This window comes from Pangasianodon hypophthalmus, chromosome 13 (assembly GCF_027358585.1).
Source record: "Pangasianodon hypophthalmus isolate fPanHyp1 chromosome 13, fPanHyp1.pri, whole genome shotgun sequence".
Classification (NCBI taxonomy): Eukaryota; Metazoa; Chordata; class Actinopteri; order Siluriformes; family Pangasiidae; genus Pangasianodon; species Pangasianodon hypophthalmus.
The window spans coordinates 8802853-8819563 of record NC_069722.1 but is presented as its reverse complement, the minus strand read 5'-3'; the positions used below and the strand labels follow the sequence as shown (position 1 = coordinate 8819563).

At 41.8% G+C, this 16711-nt stretch overlaps 2 protein-coding genes across 6 annotated transcripts; both read left to right on the top strand.

Annotated features, from left to right (window-relative positions):
* The first annotated feature begins 1804 nt into the window (after positions 1–1804).
* On the top strand, positions 1805–6242 carry cdipt (CDP-diacylglycerol--inositol 3-phosphatidyltransferase (phosphatidylinositol synthase)). The gene is made up of 6 exons (XM_026917151.3): positions 1805–1989; positions 2352–2486; positions 3629–3782; positions 3934–4015; positions 4202–4283; positions 5322–6242. The coding sequence occupies exons 1-6, from the start codon at positions 1947–1949 to the stop codon at positions 5465–5467; spliced, it is 642 nt and encodes a 213-aa protein (XP_026772952.1). The 5' UTR covers positions 1805–1946; the 3' UTR covers positions 5468–6242.
* Positions 6243–7892: 1650 nt separating this feature from the next.
* LOC113528536 (vascular endothelial zinc finger 1) lies at positions 7893–15283 on the top strand. Of its 5 annotated transcripts, none has more exons than XM_026917144.3 (9): positions 7893–9059; positions 9211–9352; positions 10446–10825; positions 11042–11107; positions 11193–11557; positions 12675–12738; positions 13144–13315; positions 13894–14287; positions 14411–15283. In XM_026917144.3, exons 1-8 carry the CDS (start codon positions 9027–9029, stop codon positions 14217–14219), a joined length of 1548 nt encoding a protein of 515 aa, XP_026772945.3. In that variant the 5' UTR covers positions 7893–9026; the 3' UTR covers positions 14220–14287; positions 14411–15283. The 5 variants fall into 5 exon arrangements, with proteins under 5 accessions (XP_026772945.3, XP_026772944.3, XP_026772943.3 ...); XM_026917143.3 differs by having other exon boundaries at positions 9196–9352; positions 10446–10816; XM_026917142.3 differs by having other exon boundaries at positions 9196–9352.
* Positions 15284–16711: the final 1428 nt, after the last annotated feature.

The window sequence follows — 16711 nt, the reverse complement described above, 5'->3', positions numbered from 1 at the left end:
TTTTATTTATTTATTTTTTTTGAAGAGACGAACTTACAGCATCAAATTTTCAGATTACTAATTAAATGATGTTTATTACTATATTTTGCCCTCTACTGGACTCTCAGAGACTGACACACACACAGTCTTTCTTTCTATTCAAATATTGACAGCTCTTGCAAACACCGACTGTGAAATACCTCCATTTTGCGATTAGTGAAAGAAACGCAGGCGCAGTACTAAGAACTAATTACGTTAGAACACGGATTCTAATATTAATTGATGTGCCGGATTACAACATTTATCTTGCCGTATGTTTGACACCCCTATGCTAGAGAGAGAGAGAGAGAAAGATGATCACTTCAGTCCCTGATCACCCCTATAACATGCATAACGAGGGGAAAGCTAGGTGAACGCGCACGGTGTGTAACAGCAATTGCGGCCCCACCAACAACAAAATGAGGAACCCTCATAAGAAACAATTATACCGTGCTCAGTGAGTATAGTATAGTATAATATAATATAATATAATATTGTTCAACGCACAAATATGAGTTTTGGCGTACTTTATATTATACTGAGCCTTCTTTTTTTAATGAAATAATAATACGACTACATATTCACACGTCTTGTAAGACCGAGTCACGCATCCAGTGTAAACCACTTGACCAGCTTCCTCATAAGCCACGCCCCCGCTGGAATTATGGGAATGTATGGAGAATGACATGCGCATATTTTTCGTCTGCTGTTTAAGGCTTTGTTTTGGGACACCTTAAGTACTGCTGTGGAATAATGTTTAGAGTAAACATTTAGAATTAAAGTAGCCATTTCGGACTTGCTGTATAATGTGGTTTACTGTGGCTAATCTACACTAAGAGTGAGAGTAAACAAGCTGCAAAACACAACCGCCTTACTGAAGTTTCCATGGAGACCGAAGGACGTTCAGCCTTAATGACTCTCTAATGATGTGCTCTCAGAAAGACTCACTGTCTTACAGCTTAGCGCTAATTCACTGAACCAGGTCTGAATAATACTGAATTACAGCACTGTTCAAGGGACTTACCACAGAAATATCCACCACTCTCAGGTATCACTACTGTAGTGTCTAGGAATAAACCACAGTCATTTAGCTTCCCATGTCATTTGTACATGTGTGGCATTGGTCAGGCTGGCTTTATTTATTCACAATTAACACTCTCACAAAGCAGCTTAGCAGAAAACGTGCTAAATGTAACATAACAATAAAACATCCAAAGAGAAATGAAATAATAAAAATAAATCAAACAAAATGGTTACAAATAGAGTAAAAGAACAAAAATAGTTGAAAAAGAAGTACGATTGGTATAAAGTTTATGTTTATACTGTTATAGTAGCACATAAATATATAAATGGGAGATCATTTTGAAAGAGAAGTAAAGGTTTACACTGTTGTGACATTAAAAACATAAAAAAATTTATTAAATTTTATTGTTTTATTAATCAAGTTAAATTTAATTAATTTTTTTTAATTAAAATTTTTATTTTATTTATTTATTATTATTATTTTTTTTTTTTTCAAATTAAATTTTATCGTGTTTTTTTTTTTTTTCAAATTAAATTTTATTGTGTTTTTTTTTTTTTTTTTAATAAACACCCGCCAGCGGTTGTACAGATGTGCAGGGATGTGATTCTGCGCTGCATCGTGCAGATTAAAGGGTATGTCCAGCGCCGCATACTAGCGTACTAAAGAGTACGCCGAGCGAGTACGGTGCTGTTGGTTCTCCTACACTGTTTAGTGCGCTAGTATGCGCTGCTGCTGAAGGGCGCGTTTCCTTTAAGCGCGCGAGAATCACCGAGCCGGAAGTGTGACGTCAGTCTACACAATCTTCGAGCAGAGGAAAGGCGGCGAGGAGAGAGAGAGAGAGAGAGACTCGGAGCCAGTGATTATTACAGGAGCTCCCCGCTGAACAAAAATCACGGCCAGTACAATGGCCGAGGAAAATATCTTTCTGTTTGTCCCTAATTTAATCGGTAAGTAATGTTTTCATTGTGTTTCTAGCTCAGGCTTTAGCAGGTCATGTGTATTACACGTAGCTGTTTGCTAATATGAACTGAAGGGAAAGTTGAAGCTGTGGTTTAAGTTCATTTTTGACTACTGGGTGTTTGAGAAGTAAATAAATATAATTATAACAGTACATATAAATATCGACGAGTTTGACGCGGAATGGCTGACAGGATGTTGCAAATCGGAAGAGATGTAGCTAGCTAGCTAGTTCACCTGTTCAGTCTTGCCTTGCTAGTAACTGCAGCAGCAGTAGCAGCCTTTAGCATGTAGTTGTGCACATAATGTTGATAATGTGGGTTAATTTCATTATTTCCCCTTCTCTCCACAGGCTATGCCCGAATCATCCTGGGTCTGTTATCCTTCTACCTGATGCAGTGCTGTCCTGCTCCCGCAGTGTTTTGTTATCTGCTGAGTGCACTGCTAGATGCCTTTGATGGACACGCAGCCCGAGCCCTTAATCAAGGCAATTATAGACTCTTTTATCCACAGTCTATTCAGGGTTGCCAGATTTGCATCCAGTCACGACTGAAACACCCTCCCGATTCAGTATAAACCAGTTCAAACTGCAATTCGTTAACAATACCTCACTTATTATTTATCAGCCCAAACCTTTTATACACCTGTGATTAAAAAATTGGGATTGGGAAGAATCTGGCAACCCTGCTTTCAGCGATGTAATGTGTTTCTACCTAAGGAATAAAACACTTGGTGGGGTGACGTTATAGGAAAATAATCAGTGACGACTTGAGTAACATCCTGACCTTGACTGTTTTCCTGTGACAGCACATCCTGAAGTCCACAGTGATTATGATTTTTAATTTATCATCATCAGTAAACACTTTATCTTGGTCTGGGTTGCAGTGGATCCCAGGAATACTGGGCTCAGAGCAGGAACGCACACATTAACACCTAGGGGAAATTTATCATAGCTAGTCTACTCACTGGCATGTTTTTGGAAGGCGGGGTGAAACTGGAGATCCCGGAGAAAACAAGCAGACACGGGGAGAACATGTGAAGCTCCACACAGACAGTAACCCAAGCTCAGGATCGAACTGGGACCCTGGAGGTGTGAGGCAGCAATGCTAGATGCTGTGCCACATTTACCCCTTTATAGTTACATTTAATGTTATAGAACTTTTACAAGACAACTTCCTGTTGTCACTTACATTATAGCAGCTATAAAACAGTTCCTTGTGTTACAGAGAAAACAGAAAGCAGATGGTCCTGATGACTTTCCCATGGCAGAAAACTTACTAATCCATACAAAGTGCTCATACTGGACACTTCTTTAATAAATATTGAATAAGTGTCTCCTTATAGAAAACTTCACCATGTAAATGATCATTCTTTTATAGTTAAATAACAACACATTTTACACCTGATTATTATTACCCTTAGATTATGTGAAGTGTCTGCCCCTGCGAATGAGTTGTTACTATAGAAAAGATGATGTATTAGAACGAGTGCATTAATATAAACCTGTGATTTGAATTACAACTTGCACTTTGAGAGTTGCTGCAATCTGGCCAGTCAGATTTGAGTGAAGGTCTGTGGTATAATATTGTATAGTGCTCTCATTCTTTCTGTCCCCTTGTCTCAATCCAGGCACTAAGTTTGGTGCCATGCTGGACATGTTAACAGACCGCTGTGCCACTATGTGTTTGTTGGTGAATCTGTCGCTTCTGTACCCATCCTACACCTTCCTCTTCCAGTTAAGCATGTGCTTGGATATATCCAGCCACTGGCTGCATCTGCACAGGTGAGTCATTCAACACTTGGAGTGTGGCACGGCTGTTTGTTCAATCTTGTCCAAACTTGTGTTCAGACAATATATGTGACAGATTGACAAACAGTCAAATATGTGTCTTTCTTTTCTCTTCTCTGCCTCTGTCGGTCTGTGTGTCTCTCAGTTCTGTGATTAAGGGAGCGACCAGTCACAAGGCCATTGACCTGTCTGGCAACCCCATTCTCAGGATCTATTATACCTCCAGGGTAAGGGCTGAACACACACAGTTTTGTTCATATCTCAAAGTGATCAGCATTCCTCTTGAGAGATAAAGATTCACACATACATATCGATGCATAACACCTAATTTGTATAAAATTTAACATTCAAATAAGTAATAAATGCATAAACACTCTACTGTGGACCAGCTAATTGTGTATTTTTCCCCATAGCCAGTGCTGTTTTTCATGTGCATGGGGAATGAGTTGTTTTACTGTCTTCTCTACGTGATATACTACATTGAAGAGCCACAGGGTGAGTCTCAGCAATGACTGATGTTTTCTTCTTGCAGGCTGACACACATCTCTCTCCCACTGTCTCAGTCTGTCCCTTTCTCCTTCTTTTGCAGTGTATCTGTTCTCTGTTTACCAGACTATGTCTTTTGTATTACTGAATCTAAATGTTGGGTGTCGTAGAGATGTGAATATTTTCTTCCAATATGATCACTACACATATCTATTTGCAGTCAACTCTTTGATGTCTGAAAAAACATTTAAAGAATTTAATGATTTAATATGACGTTTGACAGCACATCCACAATAGTGTGAATCGGTATTGTGCCAACTGTTGGATTTTAATCTAAATAAAAGTGTTAGCTTGTGTGATCGTCAGATTGCAAGTTGCAATTCTGACAATGCCACAGCCTTTTTTTGCCAGGAGTCTAAAGAGCAAAATTGGCCATGTTCTCTGGGTGGGAGGGATGGCATACTCTCTCTCCCCTGTCAATCACTGTGACACTAGCCAGAGCTTATGTATAGAAGATGGCAGATGGTGCTTTCTTCTGAGTGTATTATGCTGGCCTATGATGCAAGATGCAACAACTAGCTTCAGGAAGCACATAGCCTTCACCTATCGTGTTGGTAGCTGTAGTGTGATAGGAGAAAGCTGGCTGGTGTGTGGATAGTAGCAAATGATCTGGGAAGAAAAATGGGGGGAAAATGAAAAAGTAGATGCCACACATTCTTCTCTGGGGTCTGATGAGCACCATTACTACCATCAGTACCTGTGATGGTGTGGGCTTTGTGCCTGTCAGTCCCAATGTGTGTGTGTGTAGTTAGTAGGGGAAGGCTTAACTAATCGTTATTACTTCTCAACCTCTACGTGACAGACATTTTGAATTAGTGCAGTTGTAGTATGAACACACAGATTCAAGATAATGATTTTTTTTACACCCCTAGTAATGTAATAATTATGACACATTATTTTGGATTCCTGTCAGTCTTACCTTTTGCATGTCATTTTACTGAACATAACTCTGTGTGTGTGTGTGTGTGTGTGTGTGTGCACGTGTAGTGTGGCTGCAGTGGCTGCTGGGAGTGTGTGCTGTGGTCAGTCTGTTGAAGTCAGGCATCAGCGTCCTCCACCTCATCACCGCCTCCCGTAACATGGCCGCCATCGACCTGGCTGACCGTGAAAGCGAGAGGAGTAAGACCAAATGAGAGAGGAATGAGGGAAGAAATCGAGGGGTGTGGCTTTATGTGGGAGAGGGAGTGAATGACAAACAGGTGGATAAAATAAGGGAAGACACATGTGGAGCTGGAGATGTAAAAGTCGATGCAGGCCAGTGTTCATAGAAAGGAATTATGGGACCATTTGGGCACTGATGATTTATTAATTTATTCAGAGACTACTAGAGATAATGTTATTCATGTAGCAGAATGCTGTTGTTTTAATCTAAAGATCTCATATTAAATATTGTTTGCGTTTGTCCCTTACGTCATCCCCTTAGTTATGGTTTGGAGGTTTGTGTGTGTGTGTATATTGCATGTTTAAATTGTGGGAAAGTAGAACAACTTACTGCACTATCGCCCTCCAACCCCACCCCTTCCCACACACACACACACACACACCTATATTCCCTGACCACCCAGACAAAGAAATTACTTGTGCATCTACATTTCAGTCAAACTGAAAGGTGCCTTCTATTTTATTTTGTTTATTTTATGTGATGTTTTATTATTATTATTATTGCTGTTTCTATACATGTACCATTCATTATATATCCTAGTGATTTGCTGAATTGCTGATATGTGAGTACCATATTACACAAATTTGTGTATCCATGACCACTTAACCCAAAAGGAGCAATATTCCTCTACGTCATCTATATCCTAATGAATGTATCAGTGGGTCGTGGTAAGAGTATTCTTGTCTATGGATGTACTCTTTGTACTGTACTAGGTTGTATGGCAATAAAGATATCTTTTCACAATATTTCTATGTTCCCATCACTGTTTACTACTATTAGGCCTCTGTTTTTCTGGACTAAATGAAAGTCCAAGAACAGCAACATTGGTTATTGCTTACAAGGTCAACACCAGTGACCTGTATTCCTTCTGGCACACCTTCATTTGCTCCTCCTTTTGTACAAATGTAGTCAACCACAGAAAGACTCCCTCTGATGGAGCACTTAGTTGCTTGTAGAAAATAGCTAAGTACAAGTCACATCATCATTGCAAGTATTTATTTATTTATTTTTTTTGCCACATATCTAAGTAATCCTAAGAGGCCAAATAAAAATTCTAAGACAAGTGCATTTAGACTAGTTCTTCTATCCTGGAGTTCACTGATTCATCTTCAATAACATGTTATCCTGGTCAGGGTTGTGGTGGATCTGTAGCTTAGTACACTCTAAATGGGATGCCTGTCTATTTCAGGACCCCATGCATATACACACATTCACACCAGGGGACAATTTAGCATGACCAGTTGACGTGTTGGTGGTGGGAGGAAACCAGAGAACCTGAAACAGTAACCCAGGCTCAGGATCAAACCCAGGACCCTGGAGCTGTGAGACAGCAGCATTACCCTCTGCACCACCACATCCTGGAACTTCAAGTGACATTTGCAAATCTCTCCTGGTGGACTGTTTTATTCCCCAAGTTTTTACTATGCACCAGGCACCCTAAAAGCAATATATTTATAAAGCCTCATTTTGATGTTCTCTCACTAGCTAGTGTTAGATGAACAGAATGGTGGGGAAAAAACTGGGGAAGTTGTCCTGAGCCCAGGTCCAGATCAATAAGTCTAGTGAAATAAAACTATTGACTTTTTTTGGGGGGATAAACTGAAAAAGTTAATTATATGGCCAAAAGTTTGTGGTCACTTGACCATCACACACATACGTGGTTCTTCCCCCAAACTGTTTCCACAAAGCGGGAAGCACAATTGTATAAGATGTGTTCATATGCTGTAGCATTACAATTTCCTTTCACTGGAACTAAGAGGCCCAAACCTGCTCCAGTACGGCAATACCCCTGTGCACAAAGCGAGCTCCATGAAGACATGGGTTGACAAGGTTGGAGTGGAAGAACTCGAGTGTCCTGCACAGACCCCTGACCTCAACCCCACTGAACACCTTTGAGATGAACTGGAATACCGACTGCACCTCTCTAATGCTCCTGTGACTGAATTTAGCACAAATCCCCACAGCCTCGCTCCAAAGTCTAGAAGAAAGCCTTCCCTGAAGAGTGGAGGTTATTATAGCACCAAAAGGACTAAATCTGGAATGGGATTTTCAGCAAGTACATATGACTGTGGTTAGGTGTCCACAAACTTTTGGCTGTATAGTGTATATTATGTGTAAAATCAGACATGATCAGAGTAAGAGGTCATATTTCTGCTATATTCTCTGACACTTGACTTGATTGTAAATTCCACCGTTTCTATGACTGCATGCAAACTTGTGAACTACCATACTAAATAGTACACCAAAGCACTACGTGGCATACTACCTTCGCATACTGTTTAGTGCGCTAGTACGCGTTTTTGGACATCGCTTATGCTGCGTCTGTGTGTATCGTTACCTTTAAGGACCTGCGACATTTTTTTTCCACGTTTTTTTTTTTTTTTTGCACACTCGAATGTCCGGCTGCCAGCCGCCGAGGATCCGTCGTGTGCAGGGCGGCGGGTTTTGTTGTTACCAAACAGCGAGCTGATGCTTTATATTTAGCCATCGTGATTGCATTTGGGATTTTGCGTCGGCCAAATAATACATGTCTGGTCGGTGAGGGGGAGGGCGAGAGAGAGAGAGAGGGAAAGAGGACGACGGCGCTCGGGAGGCAAAAAAAAACCCACACACACACACACACACACACAGACACACACGCGCCCGCGCACACACACATCGGGCCGGAGGAGGGGACGAGGACAGAGAGGGGGGAGTTCACTCCAAATGCTATCCCTTTAAAACAAGGGGGACACGGCGGTGGGGGAAGAGAGCGATAGCGGCGCGGAGAAGACGGGATAAAAAAAGAAAAGGGAAGAAAGAGCGAGGGCGGGAGGGAGCGTGTTACAAGGGAAAAAAAAGAAAGATGTCATCCTCTCGATTGAAATGCCGAGGCGGAGCCATGGACCACGACCGACGAAGCGACTCACCAGACAGGGATGAGATTTAACGCAACACCGAGGCTCGCTCACAGGCCCAGAAGGCGAAACCTTAGCTACAATAAAATAGGTTGATTTTTTTTCCCATCCCGAGCGACTGCTGAGTACAAAGCCAACGTCAAACTCATTTTTTTTGAACGTTGGGTTCTTTTGCATGAATTATTTGCACATGACTGTCTTATTTATAAGCCACTATTCCAACAAAAAAAAAGCATTACATGTAATGTATTATATAAAGCATGACAAATATGACTGTTATTTTTAATCTGCGAATGTGGCTATTTGTTCGTTTAGTAAAGTAAGAGTTTGGGGGAAACTGTTAATATGATCTAGATTATGTTTCATTTTCTTTTCAATATTGTCATTTTAAAATCCAGTTGCGTGTTGTAAATTATTAAAGTCACATCTGTGAAAGGATTTTTTTTAAACCATACTCCATCATTGTTCCTGGGGTTACTTTTAGCTGGTTACTTTGGCTTTATAAAGCACAAATCAGGGGAAACCTTTTTAGAGAATTCACTTCAAGGGGATCTAAAGGGAGATCGGTACCTCAGACGTAACTGTTTCGAGTGTCGTCACATCCACGTCATTTCCGTCATCGATTCCTTCAAGATGGACACTGCTTGGAGCAATTTCCTCTTTCAGGTAAAATGCTGAGTGTGTGAGAAGCGAGAGTTGAATGTAGGCATAAACGCGTGTGCTAGAACCACTAGATAGAGTGAGCTTCTAAAAAGGAAGAGAAAGATTAAAAGGTGTTGTTTTTGCGTCTTGCTAACTCCAGACCCCGCCTTCACAGTCCCAATCTGAGAGCACCCTCCAATCAGATCTTCTGCCGGAGCTCACGGACGCGCCTCCGGACCCGCCCACCGAGCACATAGCCCCGCCCCCATCCACAGTGGACACAGCAGCGCTGAATGAGGAGCCAGAGCCAGAGCCAGGTGAGGGAGGGGACAGGGCCAGGTCGCGGCCTCCTACTGTGCACCAGTCTGAAATTAGTGGCTACTTGTGTATTCAATTCAAATATATACCAAAAAAAAATCATTTTCATCTGTACATTTACGACTCACACTTTGTCTTTAACACATGAAACTGTACATCATGCTTTCAGAAAAGATGTGTTCATGTTTTACTCTATTAAACAAAATCAGCGCTGGCAGGACTAGCGCAAGACCCAGAATACATACTAGATTGTGTTTCACAACTTACATCACATAAAGTACAACATATAACGGCTTAAAATGTAATAATTTTCCGTGCTTGTATCAAGAGAACTGCCTAATAATGTCTGATCTTTTATTTACATTATATTTCCAAAGGTTTGTGGACACCAGACGATTACACCCATAAGTGCTTGCTGAACATCCCATTCCAGATTTAGTCCCCTTTTGCTAATTTGCTCATTCAGCCACAAGAGCATTAGTGAGGTCAGGTACAGGTGTCAGACGAGGAGGTCTGGGGTGCAGTCGGCATTGAGGTTTTATAGTATATATTACAGTCGGAGTTTTAATTCATCACAAAGGTGTCCAGTGGGGTTGAGGTCAGAGCTCTGTGCAGGACACGCAAGTTCTTCCACTCCAACCTTCGCAAACCATGTCTTCATGGACCTCACTTTGTGCACAGAGCAGGTTTTATGCTAGAGCAGGTTTGGGCCACTTGGTTGATCAGGTGTCCACAAACTGTTGGCCATATAGTGTTTGTTTACTTTTATTGTTTTTATGATGACTTTATGATATTGCTACTTTATACAGATTCATTTTATTTATTCTAAATGCAAACCAAGGTGGATGTGAGTACATACAATAATTAAGTGAGGGGATTTAGAAGGCTAATAGCAGGTGTAAGTACTGTTGAGGGGTAAGCACTTCAATTAAGCAGTTTCCTGAATAAGAACATTTAGACTTCAAGTGTTTTGTGCTGGATATGGGAGTATCATGGATTCAGATTGGTGGCAATAACTGTCTTCTCTGTCTTATTCTCTCTCTCTCTCTCTCTCTCTCTCTCTCTCTCTCTCTCTCTATCTCTATCTCTCAGTTAAGCCTGTGTCTCGGCCTGCCCGGCCTGCTCATATCTGCTCCATATGCAACAAGCAGTTTAAGAACAGCTATAACTTGCGTCGCCATCAGTCAGTCCACACTGGAGTGAAAATGAAAGACAGAGCAGCTCGAGAGAAGGTCGACGCAGGGAAGGCTGGTCAGCGGGTGGAGAGGCAAACCATTCCTCTCTCCCTCCTCCAGCTCTCCATTCCTGCCCCAATCACAGTGGCTACAGATCCCATGATCCACCCATCCCCCATCAGCAACCAACAGGTGGAAACAGTTGCTGTATCCATCACTCCAGCAACGGTTGCTATGACAGCAGCCCAGCCTCTCCCTGCTGTAGTGGTTACTGGGACAATGGTGCAGGTTGGCTTGGTTTGTGTCTTCTTTATCATATTTTACCCATATACACTGCTGCTCCACCTTCTGATCCTCTATTTTAGTATTTTTACTTCTATTTGTCCATTTATCTCTCTTTGTTTCACCCATCTCACCCTCAGTGCGGAATAACATCTGTCGAAACAAGGTTGTATCAAAAGCCCCATAACCCCCAATATCAATGCATTACTGACCCATTGCCTCATTCTATAGATTGGATATTCACAGACACTGATGTCCGATGATGTGTGTTTGAAGTCAAAAGAAGATTATTTTCATGTATGAGAGATTTTTTTTCTTCTCAAAATTCACAAACTGTCAAAAATTCTGAAAGACTATAAATCTGTTCTTCGTTCTCTTCTAGGCTGCGCCAACCAACAACACCGGAGAGAACCCCAGCCTTCCCAGCCCGATTCAGATCTCAATCCCAATCACAAACCCACACCCTATTCCTACTCCAAGTCCCAACCTGAACCCCAGCCCCAACCCGAACCCAAACCCTAACCCAGTAAGGAAGAACCATGCGTGTGAGGCATGCGGGAAGGCTTTCCGGGACGTGTACCATCTGAATCGGCACCGATTGTCCCACTCGGACGAGAAGCCGTACTCTTGTCCCATCTGCCAGCAGCGTTTTAAGAGGAAGGATCGGATGAGTTACCATGTCAGATCCCACCAGGGCGGAGTGGAGAAACCATACGTGTGTCCTCATTGTGCCAAGGGTTTCTCACGGTGAGGGGTCACACAAACACAAAGTACATGAAAACACGTCTGTAGCTCTACATACCATGTGCAGTTGCTTTTACATGAACTTAAACACTGCTCTTCCAAAAGATATTCCCTCAGCTGGTGTTTGGTTGATGTTTTGTTGGTGGAGAGCACTAACACGTCAGTCCAAAATCTCCTATATTTATTCAAATGTGTTGAGATCTGGTGACTGTGAAGGTCCTAAAATCATACTCGTCAGACCATTCAGTGAGCCCTTGTGCCCTCTGGATGGGGGTGGAGTGACATGCCCCTCTAATGGGACAAGTGGACAAAAACCATACTAGTAAAATGTCCCCAAATGATAACAGAACCATCAGTTTTCCCTTTAATTTGTTACTCATCTATATCTTGTTAATCCATAAGCCTGAGGTAATCTTTCCATGCACAGTTTGTGTGAATCATCTCTTTCACAACTGCTCCATTTCTGACCACAGCACCTGTAGTAGTTGGATACTTATGGTTGTTGGACTGTTTCTAAACCCAGCAGTTTAAAAACCTGATACACTTGTACCAGTGCCATACACACTATCATGTCAAAGTCACTGCTGTGCTGAGAATGATCCTCTGCCCAAATAATATCTGGTCAGTGGAGTTCATAGGCTCACAGATGAGGCTTAGCAACAGATGGGCTACAGTCAGTAAATGAATACATCATCTACACTGTGACCTATATGGTGCATCTAACACACATACACACAAATGTATTAGAGTGGTTCACTGCGCACACTATCGGAGGGTACTGTACTGTTCACTGTCGTCTACCGCAGGAGACTAAAATATTGCTGTTTTACTGAAAGACAGCGAGATATGTCCTGATTTCTAATTTAAGCCAGAAAATGGGTCAATGTGACAAGAGAAAAATGACCTTCAAGCTGAATATATCCCCATCTATAACTCACATTTAGAAACTCATACATACTGGATGTATACTGATATACGTAGACCGTAGTTCGATGACCAAAAAAAAAAAAAAAAAACGTTTACTCTGTTTACTTGTGGTTACACAGAGATGGACACAGACCTCTTTGGGCCTTGCGTATTGTGGTGCATTATGTGCTAAAGCTCTCTCTGTCCTCTCCAGGCCTGACCATCTTAACAGTCATGTGCGGCAGGTGCACTCCACAGAGAGACCCTTCAAGTGTCCGGTAACGTCAGCAGCTCCCCTCTCCTCTTACTTTTCACTGTCACTTTGTAGGCTCTGTAAATTTTTCAACCCACTCTTACCTTGCTTTTTATAGCCTGTTAAACATTTAACACTCTTCCTTCTTCCTGTGGTTCTAGTTTTATTATCCACCTGCTATTCCTGTTTGCATCCTCTTTAGCACAACATTGTTTACTAAATGACCAGAACACATGACCAAGCAGTGCATTAGCCAGATGGAGTGTCTCACTTCAGGCCAAACCTTTAAGCAGTGTTACTGCTCCATTTCTGTGTTAAATTACTGCCATATTTGCTGTAATATGTAGTGGAGTTACATATTTGAGCATAAGAAGAAGACTCAGTGATGCAGATTTGCATGTGTTAACACCGTCCTCATCACTTTCTGCAGACGTGCGAGTCTGCGTTTGCTACAAAGGACCGGCTGCGTGCTCATATGATCAGACACGAGGACAAAGTTCCCTGCCATATTTGCGGCAAACTGCTCTCTCCTGCTTATATCACGGATCATATGAGAGTCCACAACCAATCTCAGCATCATGTGTGCCACTTGTGCAACCGCAGTAAGTTTAAGCCTTGCAGATGTTTCGAATATGAATTACTAGTCTTTACTTAAATGTACATAAAGAAATTCAGAGGATTCCCACAAATCCTGGAAAAAGTTCTAGAAAGAACAGGGAGCATTAGAAAATTGATAAAACATCCTGGAAATATTAGAGAGGCCCCAGAAAACTGTACAATTTGAGATATTTTAGCATATTTTCTCCTATATTAAATTAGCTAGCTTTAGATTTAGGTCAGTCTACTTAAATTTATTTGTTTTACCATTATTTTATCAGGGAAATCCTGATCCAGTAGTCTCTTTTGCATAGGAGACTACTTGGTTTCTTTGTGTACTTTTTTAAACGTAACTAGTTTTGTTAACTTTAATATTGTTAGGTGTTGTATTTTTAATAATGGCAGCAGATATGAGATGACTCCCTGTGAGCAAGAACTATAGTGATTGTACGTCAAGGAATTTGACCTAGAAAATTCTTTACCAAAAAGAGGATATTTGAGGTGTAATTCACAATGTCCACATTTTACACATTTAGATCAATTCTTTTTTTTTTTGATCACTATTATCATTATTGCACTCCAGGCTTTACCACATTGACATACCTGCGCGTCCATGCTCAGAAACACCACGGGCAGGAGTGGAAAGAGAGCAGCATGGGCCGTGGCTCGGGGCCCGGCGGGGTGCTGTTGTGCCAACTGTGTGGGGTCCACTGCAAGACTCCCACCCAGCTCCAGGGCCACATGGCCACGCATGCCAACCAGGCAGACCCCACCGTACCAGACCCCATCAGCAGCAGCAGCACTTTAGCAGGCACAGTATCCACGGCCACCCCTGTCTCCAGCCCTGCAGCCACGGTGGGCCTGCTGGTGACTGACTGCTCTAGCATCGCTGCCCAGAGCCACAGCTAACCCCAGGCTGCAGGGGCAGAGATGGGGAAGGGCAGGGGAGGATAAAGCACATTGGCGAATAGGAACAGGTGATGTCTGCATGCAAGAAGTGTCCTGTTTGTTTTATATTATATACACACTCCTGTTTGGGTTATTTGGATGTAACGTGTGTTTGTCTTCTAAATATAATAACTTTTTAATCTCTCCTTTAGGCTGTTACTTCAATGAAAAAATTGCTTTGGAAATTTTGCACCCTCCTCCATCTATGCTGCCTCAGAGCCTGCAAGCAGTCAGCATGAGCTAACTGACTTTTTAACAGCAAGTCTGAAAACTCAAGAAATCGTTCACTCAATTCAAGCGCTCACAGACTCCCAGCTAGTCTCGCTGGATCTGCTTGGTTTGCTCTACTTTGGTAACTGTTCTACGAAGACGGACAGTTGGATTAAGTGGTGCAACGCCTCCTAGTTACGTCAGTAGTTTCCCAAGGGAGAGGTTGTGATAAAATGAAGGCTGTCAAGTGTTGTCCCACTTTATTTATAACCCGTCTCTAGTGATCAGGAATCTAGAATGTTGAGACTATGATTTTTTAGCTATCAAATTGATTCCCAGTATAAGTTACGTTCAGTATTTCAACAAAACAGCCAAATAGGATCAGGTAACTCACCCATATTCCAGCACATTTAAGCTGCCTCTTTACAGGAGATCTGCAGCTGTGAGAGAGGGGCTTAAAATGATGCATCATTTCCTGCCATAAATTCCTGATGCCTGTAAACCGTTCATTTAGAGTTAAATGTACAACATAGGAGTCACTTGTATTGTTTATTATGTGTGGATATAATGAACTATTGTTGAATATCCTTTTTTCCAAGAAATCTCATTGATGTTAATTTATCTTTAAGCTTTTGACTAAGGATGTGAACGTTTGATGTTGCTTGAGAAGCTGCATAATGCTCTATCCTTTGACCCATGTTTGTGTTTGAAGCTTTGTTGAACGCCAAATCTTTGTTGCTGTCGCTGTGACAATATCTAAATTAATCAATGTACAAATGACAAACGTGCACCTAATTATACTTACTTTAACTAAACCGGGTGATGTTCGTCAATTATACTCACTGGAGGAAGGATGAGCCCAGTGTGCTTTCAGTCTGTTTTTCTCCCAAGGGTGATTATATAATACACTGCCCATCCAAAAAAAAAAAGTCACACACACTAATATTTCGTTGGACCACCTTTAGCTTTGATTACGTCATGCATTCGCCGTGGCATCATTTCGATAAGCTTCTGCAATGTCACAACATTTATTTCCGTCCAGAGTTGCATTAATTTTTCGCCCAGATCTTGTATTGATGATGGGAGAGTCGGACCGCTGCGCAAAGTCTTCTCCAGCACATCCCAAAGATTCTCAATGGGGTTAAGGTCTGGACTCTGTGGTGGCCAATCCATGTGTGAAAATGATGTGTCATGCTCCCTGAACCACTCTTTCACAATTTGAGCCCGATGAATCCTGGCATTGTCATCTTGGAATATACCTGTGCCACCAGGGAAGAAAAAATACCTGGTCATTCACTATATTCAGGTAGTCAGCTGACCTCATTCTTTGGGCACATAACGTTGCTGAACCTAGACCTGACCAACTGCAGCAACCCCAGATCATAGCACTACCCCCACAGGCTTGTATGGTAGGCACAAGGCATGATGGGTGCATTACTTCATCCACCTCTCTTCTTACCCTGATGCGCCCATCACTCTGGAACAGAGTAAATCTGGACTCATCAGACCACATGACCTTCTTCCATTGCTCCAGAGTCCAATCTTTATGCTCCCTAGCAAATTGAAGCCTTTTTTCCCGATTAGCCTCACTGATAAGTGGTTTTCTTAAGGCTACACAGCTGTTTAGTCCCAATCCCTTGAGTTCCCTTTGCATTTTTAATAATGCGTTGGACAGTTCTTAACTCAATTTTAGTAGTTTCAGCAATCTCCTTAGATGTTTTCTTTGCTTGATGCATGCCAATAATTTGACCCTTCTGAAACAGATTAACATGTTTTCCACGACCACAGGATGTGTCTTCTGACATGGTTGTTTAAGAAATGAGAAGCTACTCACTGCATCAGTTAGGGTTAAATAACTTGTTGCCAGCTGAAACATAATCATCCATGCAGTAATTATCCAATGGGAAGCTCTTACCTATTTGCTTAGTTAAATCCAGGTGGTGACTTTTTTTTTGGACAGGCAGTGTATAACTCAGGTGTGTGCTTAAAGGTGCAGTAGGCAATTTTTTTAAAAATTCTTTCCTTCACAAATAAGCTGGAAGATATGCAGAACATGATTTAAAAAAAAGAAAAAAAAAAGCAATGGATTAAGCCATGGCCTTAGCAAAAGCATATTAAGTTGTATGAAAAACTGACTTCTGGTCCAGAATGCCATTTAAGATCCTAGGGGTGGGGCTTTGTGCACATGGGTGGGAATGGGGGAGTGGCCTCAAGGAGTAAAGAAAGTCATTCAAATGTCAAAA